We start from the raw sequence: 18,555 nt of genomic DNA, 5'->3' as shown, positions 1-18,555 counted from the left end.
AGAGAGATGTCAGGGGCATTGACATGTTAAAAGCTCTGATGCATTTAGTGGTATTTTGGGACATATCCCCAGTGGCATCATGACATTTTGCTTAAGAGCCTCCTATGGGTTCCTCTGGACACAGACATGCAAGTAGGAAGGACCAATAGCAAAGGTATATTCAATGTGTGTGTGTGTGTTTGAGAGAGAGAGAGAGAGAGTGTGAGAGAGAGAGAGAGAGTGTGAGAGAGAGAGAGAGAAAGAGTGTGAGAGAGAGAGAGTGTGAGAGAGAGAGAGTATGAGAGAGAGTGAGAGTGAGATTTCATGTCTATTAGGGACATGCCTAAGACCTGTGGCTTATTGGCGGATTGAGTGTTTTGCTCCTCAGTGCGTCTGTCTTCTTTCATCTTTGGTTCTTGTACAGCTGTCAGGGAAAGCTCCCTTTGAAGGTAAGGTAGAAGCCTTTGATAACAGAAGAGACTTGATATCTGTATCTTAGTTCTAAGAGTCTTGTTTAAAGTACTAGTTCCAGTCCTTTAGATTTTAGCTCTTCATTCCTTTTGTTTTGTTTTTGATACCCTTTGAATATGCTTGCTTCTTTACAGGTGGACATGTGAAGTAAAGCTCCCTTATATATATCATGTAAACAGGTGTTGGTCTTTGAGAGGAAGCAGTCTTTAATTTAGAAATGGGACACCAAAAAGAATCGTTATGGCATGCCATTCATGTCCTAAACTTCAGAGCCTGGGGAGAAAATGAGGCATGGCGTCCTCTGAGCTCCTGTCTTTAAATGTTTTATGCTTTTCTTTTCCTCCCCTCTTTGATCTTCAGATGTGCGGGACAACCCTGCATGTATTCAAAGGCTATTTAGGTTCACTGAACCAGGAAGCTCTTTGTGTTTTTGAGATTGTGTGATACACTTCTGTTTGTATAGAGGCTGTATTTTTATCAGGGTTGCTGAATCATTGTTGATAGCCAACAGCACTAGAAAAGGTATCTGTGTCTATGGTTCATTTAGATCTCTCTTTCTAATTCTCGCTGCTGGTTTTACCCACAGGTGCTGTTCTTGGCTGGCGTCCACACCTTGTCATAAGCCAGCAGACAAGCTGTTGGGAGAATTCTGGACACGGTGGACGGAAGAGACCTGCAGAAAGACCGACTGGGCAGAACTGTGGCATCTGCTGAATCCATCGAGGCAGCTCTCACCAGGTGGTCCGCCCCTTTCTGCTGACCAAAGAGGGAAAGCAAGAAAGAGAAAGAGAGAGAGAGAGAGAGAACAGAGAAAAGACAGAGAGACATCTTGCTGCCCACAGGGCCTGTGGGCATGTTTGCCACTGCTGCATTCAGGCCTCTCATTAGGCCACTGGTCCCAGTGCTGAGGAATGGATAACCCTGCTGTCGGTCACCATGGCTAATACTGGCATTATTACACCCATTATTCTGCTGTATTGCTCTAAGACTCTTTAAAGTGTGTGCTTTTTTGTTTCATTTTTTTTTTTCAGTTTGTCTTTGGAAGCAGCAGTGAGGTTTGGTATACCCACTTATTAACATAAAGCCTACTGAGAGAAGGGAAGCTCTTTCTATTTTTGGACTAGTAACCTAAAACTGTAAGATATGCTTATTTATTCATAGTCTTTTTTTGGTCACTGTAACTACTTTTTTTCCCTGAAAGATTTTGAGGAAGCTGCTTTTTTAAAGAAGGTTTTCACAGAAAGCTATGGCAGCAACGTATCGTGTTGTGGTGAGCAGCATCAACTGCTACAACAGCGTGGTGATCGACCGCCGGCTGCAGCACACGGTGCACTACTGTAACGGGCCGTGCGGGGCGCTCAAACATGGACTGAGCTGCACAGTGGCCCACAGGAGCTCGTGCGCCGAGCTCCTGGACGTCCCTCCGGCCAGCGCACACAACCCGGCAATCCACGAGCCAATCAGCAAATCGACACTGGAGAATGGAGGCTCCGGGCCAGGGGTCTACTGCGACGACTATCACCAGACCTTCCCCGGTCGCCTGAAGAAGGGATCGGGCATGCAGAGCTCGGGCAGCCTCAAGGACATCACGGGAGAGGCCATCAACTTGGCCAGCGGCAAGATGAAGGAGTTCTCCTTCGAGAAGATCAAGTACTCCACCAGCCACGTCACCTTCCGCAAGGGCCGCAAAGTGAGGCCAGACTCCTTCAGCAGGAGGTCGACCGACCTGGACATCATCTATGGCCACTTCGGCGGTGGCAGCAGCGTCGGGAACGACGAGAACTGTCCCCCCTTCAGCCTGATGCAGAAGTCGGTGATGGAGGAGCAGAAGCTGAGCCGCAGCAACTCACTGGAACACAGCCTCAACACGGTGGCCTCGCTCTACCTGAGCAGCCTCTCGGAGGAGAACCTGATCGCCCGCATCCTGGAGAAGACCAAGGCGGACAGCGGCGCCTCCGGAGAGGACATCAAGGCCTGCCTGGACATCCTGCTCAAGTGCTCCGAGGACCTGAAGAAGTGCACGGACATCATCAAGCAGTGCATCAGGCGCAAGGCCACGGGCGACGGCGACAACGACTCTACCAACCCGGACGCCATCTACAAGAACGTGATGTCCCGTCTGTCCGGCTATCTCAAGCGGCTGCCACTGGAGCTGGAGCAAGGGCGGCAGGAGCACAGCGACCTGGCAGAGCTGGTCAGTGCACTGCACAGCCTGCAGCAGAGCACCTTCTCCCCGATCTTTGGCAACGAGCAGCCACCTCGGTACGAGGATGTGGTCCATTCCCCTCCACTGTCCAAGCCCCGAGCCCCGAACTCGGTCGCTCCCATCGCCCCGACCTCGGCCTCCTCTCAGACCGAGCGCCGTGACGTCTGCACTCAGGACTCCATGGGAAATGTGAAAGTAGCCAAACTGATGTATGGAGGGGGGCCACCTGCTCACTCTCCCAGCAACGGCGTGCATCATCACGGCGTGCAGACCGTTTCCTCGAGCTCGCTGCAGTACGCAAACAGCCGCCACGACCCCCTCTCGTCGGCCAACTCTCTCCTCTCCTGCAGCACCGACAGCATCTGTAAGGACACTATGGAGGCGCTGTACATAGAGGAGGAGGCTGACCTGGGCAGGACGCCCGAGAGGGAGAGGGAGAGGGGGATGGCCAGTGCAGCAGAGGTCAAGCATTTCGCCAAGAAGCCCAGCAGCATCCCTGAGCTGCCGAGTGGCACTGGCGTGGCGTCAAATAAGCTACCCGAGATCAGCAGGAGTGGAGCATCATACAAACCAAAGGCTGAGTCTGCCGCCGGGCAGATGTACACCCCAGCGAAGACCGCAAGCGCGGACTCCAGGACATTTTCTAAGCCCGCTGCTCACCAGTCCAGAGGCAGCAGTGAGGACATTGACAAGCTGCTGATGGACCTGGAGTGCCTCTCTCAGAACATGCAGAAGGAGCCTCCGCTGCCTCCTAAGATGAAGAACCAGCACCTGAGACAAGCTGGCCAGCAGCAGTGCAGTGGGACTCAGGCCTTCAGCAGTGCTTGCTCTGGAGCCAATGGCCCAGTGTCCTCTAAAGCCCCAGGTGTCTCTGTGGCTCCACTGTCTAACGCCAGCGCTGGCCCTGAGGAGGGTGGGGAGGAGGACGACGGAGAGCTTCTGCTCAGGATCCTGGAGAGCATCGAGAGCTTTGCCCAGGAGCTGGTGGAGAGCGGAGCGGTCACTGGCACCCAGTCCAAAGAAAAGGAAGTGATGCGTCTCCTCCAGGACACACTGGCCACCACCGCTGCTGCCACTTCCCCTACCCCTGCCCTTGCTCCTACCCCTGCCCCTACACCTGCCCTAGCCCCAGCCCTAGCCCCAGTCCCTGCCCCTGCCCCTGCCCCTGCCAACGACAAAGTGGACGCTGCAGCACCACCAGAGCCTGCGGAACCCCCAGCTTCACCTCCTAAAGCCCCTGCCGCTGCCCCTGCCCCTGCCCCTGCTCCAGGTCCAGTTCCAGTTCCAGTGCCTGCTCCCGCTCCTGCTCCAGCTCCTGCTCTAGCTCCTCCGTCCGTTCCCGTGACCACCACATCAGCTGCTGCGCCCCCTGACCTTGTGACCTCTGCCCCTGAGGTGACCGAGACAGGCTCCACTCTGCTGATCCAGCAGACCCCTGAAGTCATCAGGGTGAGTCTCTGAAAACACTTCCACACACAATGCAGCACGCTCCACTCCTCTATTGCCATAGTTATATGTGAATATTAGACTCGAATGCTAGTAGGAGTAGCATGCCTTGTTGTTAGTCAGATGATATTGCCAGGGGACCTTATTCAGGAGTTGTGCTTTTACAAAAACAGAGGCGGCCATTTGAGTGATTATCGTGAGGCTCATGTCAGTGAGGTAGAAAATTAATTTTACCATCTACTGAACCACAAAATGAGCGTGCCTACAGTGACTGGCTAGCAGTATCAGGCTTATTCCAAATTTTTTTATTTATTTATTAATAATTTATGAATTATTTGTTGTGTGTGTGAAGTACTGGCCAAGGTCTGATGGTTTAGTTTAGATTTTACAAGGTTACTTGAGGATTGCAAGATGTTTGGTGTGGTCTTGTAAAGGAAAGATGATTATACCAACAAGAAATGCATTTTTTTGGAAAGCAGGAAGTACATTTATAGTTATATATTATTTCTATTAATTACTGAGGAGGTCTGTATATATCCTGACATATCCTGCTGACCTCAAGCAAATTGTGGTTGTTGGCATGAAGTTTTCGTATGAAATCTGTTTACTTTGGACCTGTCAGCCATGAATGGTCCAGTATGAAGACTGCTAATCATTTCAAAAATGTAGATTACAGATTACGTGCCGTTGTACCCTTGTGCTTGAGTCATATGTGGACAGACCATGCTTTTGTGATGCAACTATCTCACCCCCCCCCCCCCCCCCCACACCGACCCCCCCGCGCATACAGTATGTGTGTCGTGTCGCTGGTTGTTGTTTTAGGTGCAACACCTGATGTTTTTACAGCTTGTGTGTCTCTGTGTGCTCTTTCAAACAAATGCAATCCTCTCCGTCAGTGACCCTCAACCTTCATGTATAGCCCACACTCTCGCTTTCTTTTCCCTCCTCTTGTCAATGAGAGCGTTTATTTCCCCGCTCCAGTGGAGTAAACCAACACGGCCTCACCAGCTATCTAGGCCACTATATTTATGAGGTTGCCATGACACCTGTCACGAGTGGGACCTCCGTAACGACAGCAACCCCCCCCCCCCCCCCCTGCCTATTTCTGCCCTGGTGTGGCTCACATGACCCCATAGGCGGGCAGCCCCATCTGTGTGCCCGTGGGCTGTGACCCAGCAGCAGCTGTGCTGAGAGAACCAGAGGTGATGAGGGCACCTGTGACTAAGGGCACGGGCTGCCTTTTTGCCTCGTTGGCAGATGCCTCAGCCTCTTAGTGAGGTGAGTGATCTTAGTGGGGGTGCAGGACAGCTGACACACGCAGGGCACGAATGCACACACACACACACACACATACACACACACACATACGCACATGGGCACATATACACACACACACACACACGCACACCTACGCACATGGGCACATACACACTAGGGATGCACGATATATCGGCGGCCGATATATTATTGGCCGATAAGTGAAAAAATGAAAATATTATTATCGGTCCGATAACAGAATTCTGGCCGATAATTTGCGCCGATAAGTCCTAATTTAGGCCTACGTAAGGTCCGTCTGGCTACACTGAGCTACTTGAGCTTGGTTGTCTATACTTTTTCCTCAATATAATGTCAGCGGTGTGAATGTATTTCACCACTCTAACAAAATCTGTGGATATGCGTTCATTTGGGAATCTGTGCATCTCAAAATCGTCTCGTGAATGATCCGCCATTTAACCTTACCAGAGCAGAGCTCAGCCCTATCTAGAGCTGTCTTGTGCTGGTGTGTTTGCACTTTACCGCGCTGATCGGGGAAACAAATAAGCAAACTCGTTAGTGGGACAAGTACGTAGGCCTAGTTCTAAGTTGTGTTTTAGTATTATATTTAACCATTCCTGCTTCAGTTCCAGACAGGTCATCATAATAAGTTACGGGGCTAACCCCTTTCATTTCTGCTGCAGCAGGTTGTGCGCAACAGAGTAGACGGACATAAGATGCAGTCTGAGGAGTTGCAGCTTTATTCAGTTACCCGCAGTTGAAACTCACAAACTCTGATTTGGTCACTATATTGTAGCTTATTCCCAGCTGAGCCGTTTATGAGCATTTAGTCCTAAATTAAAACAGTTCTTACTCTCTAGCCACTCACTCGCAATTCACTGACGTCAGGTTCACTTAAAGGAGCCACACATACTGTAGGGCTAGGCTACTGTTATGTTGTTGACTGCCGCACTATTGAGGACTATTATGAGTTCTGTCCATCATTTGGTGGTAGGTAAAATTACTGCAATAAAATTATGCTTATTAATTTTTTTTCAAGAGTAATATTATCGGTTATCGTATCGGTATCGGCCACAACAAACCAATAAATATCGGTTATCGTTATCGGCCCTAAAATTCCATATCGGTGCATCTCTAATACACACGCACACATACGCACCTGGACACACACACACACATACACACACACACACGTACGCATATGGGCACATACACACACACACACACACGCACACATGGGCACACATGGGCACACACACACACACACACACACACACACACACACACACACACACACACACACACACATTCCTCCCTTTTTAATTATAAAGTGTGCACATTCTCTTCACACTACCCAGGTGCCAGAGTGCCTGTTAGGGAGGGTGTCCATTACGAAGAGAGCTTCTCTGTCCTCCCCTGGGGCTCCTGTTAATGTTGCTTAACACCAGCGCTTGTCTGCTTATCTTTAGCTACACCACTAATGGACAGTGCTGCTCATGTTAGGCCATATGAATGTTTCAGGTGACTAAAATGCATCGGGGAGAAAACACAAGGTGTTACACAGTTTGCTCTGATAATGTTGTAGCCTAATGTCAGAGAGGAAGAGCGGTTTTAGATGAGTTTGTTCAAATGTATGAAATTTTGAGAAGCATGGAAGAGTGATAACAGAACACAACATAATTTATTCCATGTACACAAAAATGTTAGGGTAAATGACTTTGTGATGCACTGTTTGCATGGTATAATTTATTCTATGTACATAAAGATGTTAGGGTAAATGACTTTGTGGTGCACTGTTTGCATGGTATAATTTATTCTATGTACATAAAGATGTTAGGGTAAATGACTGTGATGTACTGTTTGCATGGTATGCAAGCCAGTTGCATAATATTACACAATCCAAGCACAATATTGCGCATTCTTAGTGGCTCCCAGAGCTCTATTCCAAATGAGTTCTGAACTGCATCATGATGATAAGTAAGAAATACAGAATCCAATCTGGGTAAAACATGGAAGTGTGTCATTCTTTAGGCAGTGGGCTCTGATTGGCTGGCGTGTTATTTTGGGAGCGGGCAGTGTTGTTGTAGCCATGCAGTTGGTGTGTCAGAGGCAGGGTCTTTTTACAGAGTGCCGATAGGTTCGCAGCAGGAGTGGTCAGCAGGGCCTGTTGGCACCAGAACTGTTAATGGTGTCGATTTGCCCAAAGCTACCCCTCTCCAAACCCCCCTCCTCCCCCCTCCTCTGCCACCCTGGCACCTCCTTGTCATCCAGAGACAAAGGTGTCAGAAGGACTAAATATGTTTACTCCCCCCCCCCCCCCTGCACCCCTCACCCCCCCTACTATGGCATCCCGCTTAAGAGACTCCCTGACGCCGGGAGGAAAACAGACCCAGCGGTGCTGGTGGGGTCAGTGCTAAGTTTGGGAAATGGCTTTTGGGAACTTGATCCCTCTCGCTGGCACTCACTCACTGGGGTGGCTATGCAAATACGACGGGTCGCGCCAAGTGCCCTGCCCACTGCCCCAATTAAACATAAAGCTGCCAATCACCAGGGGCAAGCAAGGCAGAGGGGGAGCGCCACCACGGTCTCCGTGCCTGCTGGTGGAGAGACGGACTTCAGAGTTAGCGTTAGTCTTGTTACTGATATGCATGGGTGCTCTTTAAAAATGTCACAGCTGCTGAAAGAAACCAAAAACAAATCTTTGTTTTCCCCCCCTGAATTTGGCTTTGTGTGGATTCCATTTTCGTCACAGAGGGGCGGAATGGAACAGGAACTAGATGTGCCCGGACATCTCCCATCTCAATTCTCTTGGGGTCACTGAACCCTGGTGTTGGCCGGTCACAGTGAGCTTTTTGTTTTCCTTGAGGTTTATTTTAACTCTTCCTCAAGTGTTCGACCACACAACAGGTGAGGATCAAAAGCAAAGGTCAGCACTCTACAGTAGGTCCCTTTGCCTTGGTTGCGCTGTGCTGACAGGGTAATCAGGGGAAGCGCCCCCCCCCCCCCCCCCTTCCGGAAGCTCACAAGGTAAAAGCTAATCCGCCCCTGTGGAACAGCCTAGGCCAGGCTGAGCCTCCTCATAAACATGCCTCCCTCAACCTTCAAGGTTGGCCCCAGGCCGCAGAGTGGGCGTGTAGAGCGGCGGCTCTTCCTTGAGGTCCTCTGGCCCTCCTGGCCCTGGTGCTGACATGGCATTTTGTCCATGCACCTGTCAGGAAGTGCTATTAATCTGCATGTCGACAGGCAGCTCCAGCTTGGCGATTGAAGTGTTGCTCCTCTCATGCATCCGAAAAGATTCCTGCCCAGGCCCCCAGGCAACTGGCCCATCAGACAACTGCAGGACGCAGGAAATAAGCCACCGGCCAAAAGCCCGAGGGAGCTTCATCAGTCCAGAGGGCTGTCAGCACGCAACATGTAGATTTAGCATATGATGAAGCAGATTGTGTCCAATTCAAGTATGGGTCAGATTCATTTGAATCTGGTAAAAGGCTGTGAAAAGCCTGGTTGCTGTTACATAAAGTGATGTTAGTGAGGGAGTTGGGAAGGCAAGTGTTCCACTTGATATATCATCCAGCCGGTTCTGTGGTGCCTAGGTTTATAGCCTCAGTGTTTTTTTTTTCTTGAGGTGCTGCATGATTTAGATGTTTTGACCTGTCGTGGCAGCTGTTGACAGGCAGACGGACTACACTTCTTTGATGCAGGTAGATAAAAGTGCTTTTCGTGCCTCACCTTTTTGAAATTCCACACAGACAATGTCAAAGGCAGAGCTTTTCTATTGCTTTGATGAGGGAGCAAAAACAGTATGAAGAAACAAACAGAAGAATGAGAGACCTCTAGAGTTTTAAAAGGCATGGACGACAATTGAACCGGATATTAGTGAAGATAAACAAGAAATGGAAAAGCTGGCATAATGGTAAGCGTAAGAATATAAGAGATCCAAGAGCAGAGGCCAGAGGGCAGCCCACAAACAGAATGGAGGAACATTCCATCTCTGTTGTTTTCCTGCAATTAGTCAAAGGAGCAACAGGTGAATAGCAAGACAGAATGGGTGGGAGGGAGGGAGGGAGGGAGAGAGAGAGAGAGTGAGAGACCGAGAGAGTGAGAGACCGAGAGAGAGAGTGTGTTTGTGTGTGTGAGACAGAGAGAGTGAGAGAGTGTATGAGAGAGTGTGTGTGAGAGAGAGAGAGAGTATGAGAGTGTATGAGAGAGAGTGTGTGTGTGTGAGAGAGAGAGAGAGTATGAGAGAATGTGTGCGAGAGTGTGAGAGAGAGAGTGAGGGAGAGTGTGAGAGGGAGAGTGTGAGAGGGAGAGTGAGGGAGAGTGTGTGAGAGAGAGTGAGGGAGAGTGTGTGAGAGAGAGCGAGGGAGAGTGTGTGAGAGAGAGCGAGGGAGAGTGTGTGAGAGAGAGCGAGGGAGAGTGTGTGAGAGAGAGTGAGGGAGAGTGTGTGAGAGAGAGCGAGGGAGAGTGTGTGAGAGAGAGCGAGGGAGAGTGTGTGAGAGAGAGCGAGGGAGAGTGTGTGAGAGAGAGCGAGGGAGAGTGTGTGAGAGAGAGCGAGGGAGAGTGTGTGAGAGAGTGAGGGAGAGTGTGTGAGAGAGAGTGAGGGAGAGTGTGTGAGAGAGAGCGAGGGAGAGTGTGTGAGAGAGAGCGAGGGAGAGTGTGTGAGAGAGAGCGAGGGAGAGTGTGTGAGAGAGAGCGAGGGAGAGTGTGTGAGAGAGAGTGAGGGAGAGTGTGAGAGAGAGAGCGAGGGAGAGTGTGTGAGAGAGTGAGGGAGAGTGTGAGAGAGAGAGCGAGGGAGAGTGTGTGAGAGAGAGCGAGGGAGAGTGTGTGAGAGAGAGTGAGGGAGAGTGTGAGAGAGAGAGTGAGGGAGAGTGTGTGAGAGAGAGCGAGGGAGAGTGTGTGAGAGAGAGTGAGGGAGAGTGTGTGAGAGAGAGCGAGGGAGAGTGTGTGAGAGAGAGCGAGGGAGAGTGTGTGAGAGAGAGCGAGGGAGAGTGAGGGAGAGTGTGTGAGAGAGAGTGAGGGAGAGTGTGTGAGAGAGAGCGAGGGAGAGTGTGTGAGAGAGAGTGAGGGAGAGTGTGTGAGAGAGAGCGAGGGAGAGTGTGTGAGAGAGAGTGAGGGAGAGTGTGTGAGAGAGAGTGAGGGAGAGTGTGTGAGAGAGAGCGAGGGAGAGTGTGTGAGAGAGAGTGAGGGAGAGTGTGTGAGAGAGAGCGAGGGAGAGTGTGTGAGAGAGAGTGAGGGAGAGTGTGTGAGAGAGAGCGAGGGAGAGTGTGTGAGAGAGAGCGAGGGAGAGTGTGTGAGAGAGAGCGAGGGAGAGTGTGAGAGAGAGAGCGAGGGAGAGTGTGTGAGAGAGAGCGAGGGAGAGTGTGTGAGAGAGAGCGAGGGAGAGTGTGTGAGAGAGAGCGAGGGAGAGTGTGTGAGAGAGAGCGAGGGAGAGTGTGTGAGGGAGAGTGTGTGAGAGAGAGCGAGGGAGAGTGTGTGAGAGAGAGCGAGGGAGAGTGTGTGAGAGAGAGCGAGGGAGAGTGTGTGAGAGAGAGCGAGGCTTGTAGTTGGATGAAGACAGGAAGAAAGATGAAAGCGGATCTCATTGGTCCATTTCCAGCGTGGGTCCTCGTTTTGACAAACCTTGTTTATCCTCGTCCTGTGGAGAATTACATCATTTGCACGCCTGCCGCGTGCCAACAGGAAATGAGGTCACGCAAGAAACCTTGGCCAAGAGCTCGTCCAAGGATTCCCCCTCCCCCAACTCCCCCGCCAGGCCAGGGGCCTCTTGTTGCTGTTAGAGAAAGGTTTCCAACGCAGGAAAATAATGGCCAAGGTTGGGGCGTGATGATGAAAAAAATGGCGTGGCTACATGGCAACAGGACAACAACCTGTTCTAAACAGAGCCGCCCGTGTTTGCTCGTGGCGTGAGCTATGACCTCACTGGACTGCCTTTCAGGCTGGGCCCATTGGGAGTCTGTCTGTAGCCCGTTTCCCAGCACCAGTGCCTGCCTGCTGCCTGATGCATGACTACCCTGCAGTAGTTTACTCCCTTTTCTGCCTAACGGCCATAAAGTTTAAGCTGTGTTTCTGGCGCTCAGTGGCATGTGGCGTCCACAACAGGATCACAACAGGATTAGCGCCTCTATCGGCTCAGTTTCTCCCACTTTCCCCCTGTTCCCACAGTCTAAGGGGAAGAGGAGAAGAGCAGCACTTCCAAAGATAGACACGCATGCAGCACTGATGGAAACCTAGATGCACACTGCTTTTTTTTTCCTTTTTTTTTTTTGCTTGAATTTGAAACTAAAGCTGAATCAGGGTACATTTTGAAATTCTGAAACGTTGACAGTGATTCCCACAAATGATAGCGATATTTGCTTTCTTCTGTAAGCCTTCCACCAAAGTGGAGCCATCTTTGGTGACTCAGTTAGACTGATAGAAGACACATTGTGCTTCTTCCTTGTGGGTTTAAAAGTATAAATGGCGCAGTGTAAACTTGAGAGCTAGCCCTAATGAGTATCTCTGAAACTCATTTTGCTTGTGGGATTGGGTTTGGATAATTGGCGTGAAGGGAGCAGTGCTGCCACTGGGTTGTGGAAGAGTTGAGGGTCGGCAGGCCGTGGGTTGCTGGTCTGTGCGTTTATCCGCTTGTGGCTGGTGTGTGTGTTCACAGTGGCCGCGTTCCCATAGTTGTGCTGGGCTGCCTGACAGACGCGGTGTTGGTTTGCCGCACAAGACGAGCAGACGGGATTCAGGCCTCAGTGCGTCAGTGGTCCAGGAGATATGTCCAGGACCTCGCACGGTCTCATCTACCCCACCTCCTCTCGGTGTCCTCCTGTGGGTTTTGAATACTGTGGTGAAAATGTGATGGAAAAATGGTGTATAATAAGTCATAATTAATGAACCGTAATTAGCATAGTTAACATAATCTCTGCAAACAATACAACCCTAAACTATTTGAATATTATTCAAATAGTTTAGGGTTGTATTGTTTCCAGAGATGTCGATGTTGAATGGGTTTGGTCATTTTCCCAGTGAATGGTGGTGAAGTTTTCTTCAAAAAGCTCCCAAAGCATGTTGGGCATATTGGAGTTATCCGCAAGTTTACAAAGACGAGTGTGACTGACCGTTACGCCATTGGATATTTGGATAATATGTCCAGGAGACAGAGTTGCCTTTTTTCCAGTTTGGCCTTTGGACACAGTCTGGGAGTGTTTAGCTGAGGGATTACCCATCATCCCCGCTGCTCCAGATTCCGGACAGTCTGGGAATCCCTCTCACCAACCCTGCCCCCCCATCCAAGTGAGATGTGAGAAGTGAGTTGGTTATTAGCAATATATCACAAGACTTGCAAACACAACCTCTCTCTTTGTCTAGCCTAACCAAACTCTCTTTGGCCTCGCTCCATATTACACATTCCATACAGGAGTTTCACTAGTTGCGTTCTCCTGAAAAGAAAAATGCCCGATTAAAAAAAAGTGCTCAGATCTTAGCGATTGACCTTTCACACCCACACCCAACCTTATAACCAGACCCATATATTTCTTGAATTTCCCCTTGGGGATCAATTAGATAGATAGATAGATAGATAGATAGATAGATAGATAGATAGATAGATAGATAGATAGATAGATAGATACTTTGTTATTACAAATGAGTAAGTCCAACAGTGCAAGAATAAAGTCTAGAGACCAACATAAAATAAATATGGACATATCAGAGAGTAGGCAAGGTAATATAAAAAAACTATAGAAAAAACTATATATATATATATATATATATATATATATATATATATATATATATATATAACTATATTAAGAAAAGGTATAAGTGTGGCCACAATCCGGCTAAAAAGTATATAAAGTATATATATATATATATAGAGGCTGGGTTGCTATTCAGCGGCCCAGCAGTCGTGAGTGAGCCTGTGTTGTCAGTGTTGGGGGGCTTTCTCCCTAGGTGGGGTTGTTTTTGCAGCTGAGGCCTCTGCTGGGAAAGCGTGAGAGTGTCCAGGGATTGGGAGGGGTGGGGGAGGGGAGGTGGGGTGGGATGGGGTGAGGTGGATTGAGGGGTGGAGGCGAGAGAAGCTGAAGTGACAGAGTTGCAAAACAAAGTCTAAAGCTGAAATCTGTTCCCTAGAGCTCTCTTTAGCCCAGAAACGTGATACGTCTGTAAACGCTCGGCTGTGACGACAGCAAGCGTGACACCTAGGCACTCAGCATGCGCGGGATTAAGACTCAGATATTCTCAGGCCTCCTCCTCTGCCCAGTGAAGACTCCAAGATGTGCCCGCTCTCTTTTTAGGGAAAAAGGGATATTTTAGAAAGGTAGTTAGTCACTCAACATAGCCAAGAAAAGTGAGTCAACCTGCCTGGAAAGTGTGACTGGCTGACTGTCTATGTATGTTGGGGTGTGTGTGTGTGTGTGTGTGTGTGTGTGTGTGTGTGTGTGCGTGCGTGTGCGTGTGTGTTCTGAAAATAGAATCCGTGTCATGTGGTAATATGATAGCTGTGCTCTTACTCAATCCTTTAGAGAAGTGTTTTCAGAGGGTGTAAGTTAAAGTTTGTCCTGTTGAAAATGACACTGATTGGACGGCAGGGGTGCGCTCTGCTAAATGAGCAAGGGAAGCCTGCCATCTAGTGGTTCATATAGGTTTATACGCCTCATTAGGAACACACTCTGTCACAAACTGCCATAGATATATACACTAGATGTCGCCTTGACTACTGCTGTTCATTGGAACGAATGCGTCAATCGAGATGCCATCTTGCTTCAGTGATCCACTCCTCTATAATGCATTAGCGTCAATCTGGGCAAAGATCTACCGAAAATAAAATCACCATAAATCGTCAAAATCTCAAGCAATTATCCAGTTTTTTGGGTTGTTCCAACTGACAGGCATGTATTTATGGTTGAGTCTAGAGAAAACTAAGCTTAAGACGATAATAAAGATACATTTTACCCGTCTAGCCCCATAGACTCCCATTCATTCTGCAGTAGCTAGCGGCGGCCCCTAAAGGAACAATGAGTAAACTGCAACCAGGTTCGATACAATGAAAGTAAACAGGCTCTTCGTAGACAGGCTCTGGTTGAGGCCACATATCCCTCGTCTCGTTTACTCATGTAAGTTGTAATCTCACCAGAAGTTGCTGTAGATCTGTAGAACATTTATCTCTGCTACTACATAGGCTACGCCAGTCGTTACTTTTATAATCATTGGTCAGTGCCATGGGCAAACGAGATGTAGCTGAATTCATAAATGACAAAGCCATGAGAAAGGTGATTTTCTTATGTTTCAACAACAAAGAAGCCGATCTGCCATCATTGTGAGAAGTTCCCAAATTTGTCGCTAATCGCTAAAAAGTTTTTATATCGCTGGGGATGGCCAAACGTCGCTAAATAGGTAACGCTGACAATACAGGTTTAGCGCTTCAGATCCCTGTACCATGATGGCGGCGGTGTTGACGCATGCTGAGAAGCAGAAGGCGACATCTAGTGTATATATCTATGACAAACTGCACTGTCCTTTGAGAGGTCTATCTGACTTGCTTCTCTCCTACTGAGCCTCAGGGTGTCTTCCCTCCGTCACATACTTCACTGATATCCCCTCCTCTCCCAGCCATAGTGGAAGATCTTTGGTTTTGTGTTGCATCCCATCTCCATAGCCTTTCCTTTTTTCATCATCATCCTTCCGCCCACCCCCCCCCAGACACACACACACACACACACACACATCACGAACACACACTCAGACACACACACACTCAGTCCTCATGAGTCCTCATGAGAACAGGAAGCAGCAAGGCCAGCATGTCACTCCTGAGAAGCTCTTAAGTTCCTGATATGTGTCTGCTGAGCCCAGCAGTGATCAAAGGAAGCCCTGTGTGCACACATCCACTCAAAGTCCTCTCAGAGGTCCCCACAAAACACAGGGCCTGCTAACTCCGTTACTGTAAAGCAGTACCGTCATTTCCCAACTATTAGCCGAGGTTTATACATTGATTTTACAATGTAAGATGTAATTTTTCAGCTATGAGGTTAATACACAGGGGCAGTTAATATGATATTAATATGTTTAAAATGCAGCTAATGCACGGGAAAGGACTGTATGTGTGTTTATAAAGTACCTGAGGGTCAAATAATGTTTGTGCTAGTTGCACACCTTGGTGTTGTTTAATGTTGCTGGTGGTTAGAGCATGAATGAAATATGTGCATGAACATGTGGAGGAAACCTTGTTGTTCATTACCTTCACATTTGATTTACATTGCATTACATTTGATTACACCATTACTGGCTCTTCTGGGCCTGGCAGCACTGGCCTCCACAGTGACCGGCCCTGAAATAGATAACACATAAGTGGTCAACACCAGCATGTGGACAACGCATTTGGAGAAGTGGAGAGGGTGGGGGCAGGGGAGGAGGGGAGGTTGTTTGTGTGTGTCTGTTTGTTGTGTTGTGTTGTGTTGTGTAGTGTAGTGTAGTGTAGTGTAGTGTAGTGTAGTGTTGTGTTGTGTTGTGTTGTGTTGTGTTGTGTTGTGTTGTGTTGTGTTGTGTTGTGTTGTGTTGTGTTGTGTTGTGTTGTGTTGTGTTGTGTTGTGTTGTGTTGTGTTGTGTTGTGTTGTGTTGTGTTGTGTTGTGTTGTGTTGATATTTGGGAAGAAGACAGCACAAAACCCTGACACAGAATATCAGGGCTGTTCCTGTCCATCCTTTGCAGTCTGGCAGCTTAGACCACACAGAGATTTAAACCTGCCGCCTGTCATTGAAGGAAGTGTTGCATCATGTTAAAGCACTGTCACCTCGAGTAAAACCGAGTCCAATGCCAGATTAAGTTGTAGTGGCATTTCACTCTCTACATTTGTGGTATATCTGTAATGTAGATATGTCATATATGTCCAGAGTTTGTATGTATTTGTTAAGTATGTGTCTCTTAGCGGTGATATTCTGAAAGTGTCTTTACAGCGTTAGGAGCTGTGTGGGCTAACTTTGCATTCATGGGCTGTAATCTAATGAGAGGTCATGATAGCCTGAGTTGGGTGGCTTTTCTTAGAGGAAAGGCAGCCAAGAATAGAGTAGGCCCTCATAAAATCAACTTCCTCGTGCTGGCTAGATTAAGTGTGTGTGAGTGTGTGTGTTTGTGTGTGTGTGTGTGTGTGTGTGTGTGTGTGTGTGTGTGTGTGTGTGTGTGTGTGTGTGTGTGTGTGTGTGTGTATGTTGATGTGTTTTTACATGACGTCTCTTTTATAGAAGCACATTTCAAAACACATCCAGGGAGTCCAGGTAAAGGGTTATCTCTATGGAGATGGCATTTGCCATTTCTATTTTCAGTTTGTGTGTGTGTGTGTGTGTGTGTGTGTGTGTGTGTGTGTGTGTGTGAGAGTATATAAAGTCTGCCTGGTGCCTGCATGGTGCTGAAATAAAGGCTTTATCTGAGGATATCGTTTTACGTGCTTGCACACGTGCAAACACATAGACTGGCAGACACCTCTCTCCCACCTATCTCTCTCTCTGTCTCTCTCTCTGTCTCTCTCTCTCTCTCTCTCTCTCTCTCTGTCTATCTCTATCTGTCTGTCTCTCTCTCTCCCACTCTCTTTGATATGCTCTCTCTTTCTTTCTCTCTCTCTCTCTCTCTCTCTCTCTCTCTCTCTCTCTCCCACTCTCTTTGATATGCCCTCTCTCTCTCTCGGTCTCTCTCTAGCCCCATTTACCCACAACCACATAGTGTCCCTCTTTCAAATTCAAATACAAAATGTTTTATTGGCATGACAAGGTCACTCGTATTGCCAAAGCAGTTATTATACAATACAAAAAGCTGAACATACCCACATACATATATGATGCACTTTCTCTCTATCTGTCTCTTTCTTTCTCTCTCTCTCTCCTCTCTCTCTATCTCTCTAGCCATCTTTACCCACAAACACAAACAAATACAGTCGTCTCTCTCTTTCCCTCTCTCTCTCTCTCACTTTTACACACACACACACACACACTACTCCCCTCACCCCTTTTGCCTGACCCAGCTTGCATTTGACATTGTGTTTAAAGTTGGGCAATTATTACGAAATCTAGGTTGCAAAATCCAGATATATGATGCAGCTTCTCTATGACAGCGGTGGCTGGCTGTGTTGTTTTGGCTGGCTTGAGTGTACGGGTCAAAAGGCACCTCAGAAGTATCCTTCTCTGAGCCCATCCCATCATTCCAGCCAAGACTAGCAGAGCTCCTCAGCCCCATGAGTCTATGGAGGACCACTGAGGACTGAACGCTCAGCAGTGCAATGCCCCGAGAAACAAGTACATGGGGCTTGAAGAAAAGTTTAGACATCAAAGCCATAATTGCATGATTACATCCCAGCCATAATTACATGAGAAAGTGAAGAAATTGCTGAAATGAAAAAAAGAAAGTGGCACCACCATGCCCCCTAACCCTCAACACGTCCCCCTTTTCACTACTGCCCCCATGAGGACAAATGTCAGACATCCTCACTATGTCACACACAGTGGTGGTTGCTGCTCTTTGGAACAGAGGAAGCTCTGATAAAAATGGTTAATTAATAAATTAATATTATTAAGGTGCTGTGTTGTTCTTTGAGGGAAAAAATGATCCCAATACCCAGAATAGACCAAACAGTATATGTTTGGTCTATTCTGAGACATGGCAGCTGGCTTGGCTACATTTGACCAGTCCACTTTGGTTATTTCTCTGTGACTACTACTGTATGTACGTTCATCTGCCGTGCTGTTTTCTTATTTATTTTTATTTTATATATTTATTCTTATTTATTTATTTTGAATTTCCCCGTCCCCTATCAAATGGCTTTTAAAATTCAAATATTAACATATAAAATTAGCATAACATAGCCAGGCTACACAGTTATATAGTGAGCTATCTGGCTATAACTATTATGAGAATTTAAGCAGCAACTCCAGTCACTATGACAGTTCCTCCAATCATCATACAGAAGCTCGACGTCGGGGCCATCCCACTGCCCCAGTCACTCCCAGAGACGTCAGGCGTTTCCTCGAAATGACTATTTTGTGGTGTTTATCCTATATACATCTAGGTTTCTGCACTGAGATCAGCCCACTCTGTAGTGCCATTGAAAGTCCAGTGATGCCGAGCTTCTATGGGGTTTTTGATGGATTGTGTCGTCACAGCAATGTATTAGGGGTCCGAAATCACAATAGATGACCGGCAAAACC

General features: G+C 48.0%; 1 protein-coding gene across 2 annotated transcripts in view; it reads left to right on the top strand.

Moving 5' to 3' along the window:
• Positions 1-18,555, top strand: part of ppp2r3a (protein phosphatase 2, regulatory subunit B'', alpha) — a 77,271-nt gene that overhangs the window by 39,527 nt on the left and 19,189 nt on the right. For both annotated transcript variants that reach the window (XM_076294302.1, XM_076294303.1), the window contains exon 3: positions 1,037-4,105. In XM_076294302.1, the coding sequence (XP_076150417.1) occupies positions 1,697-4,105 (2,409 nt within the window). In that variant the 5' untranslated portion in view covers positions 1,037-1,696. The remainder of the gene's footprint in view (positions 1-1,036; positions 4,106-18,555) is intronic.

The sequence above is a fragment of the Alosa pseudoharengus genome, unplaced genomic scaffold (assembly GCF_046254945.1).
Source record: "Alosa pseudoharengus isolate Yale_2024_CS ecotype anadromous, Long Island Sound unplaced genomic scaffold, YU_APseudo_1.1 YU_APseudo_1.1_scf_2, whole genome shotgun sequence".
NCBI lineage: Eukaryota > Metazoa > Chordata > Actinopteri > Clupeiformes > Clupeidae > Alosa > Alosa pseudoharengus.
The sequence above is the reverse complement of the archived record's forward strand: the minus strand, read 5'-3'. Positions and strand labels throughout refer to the sequence as shown.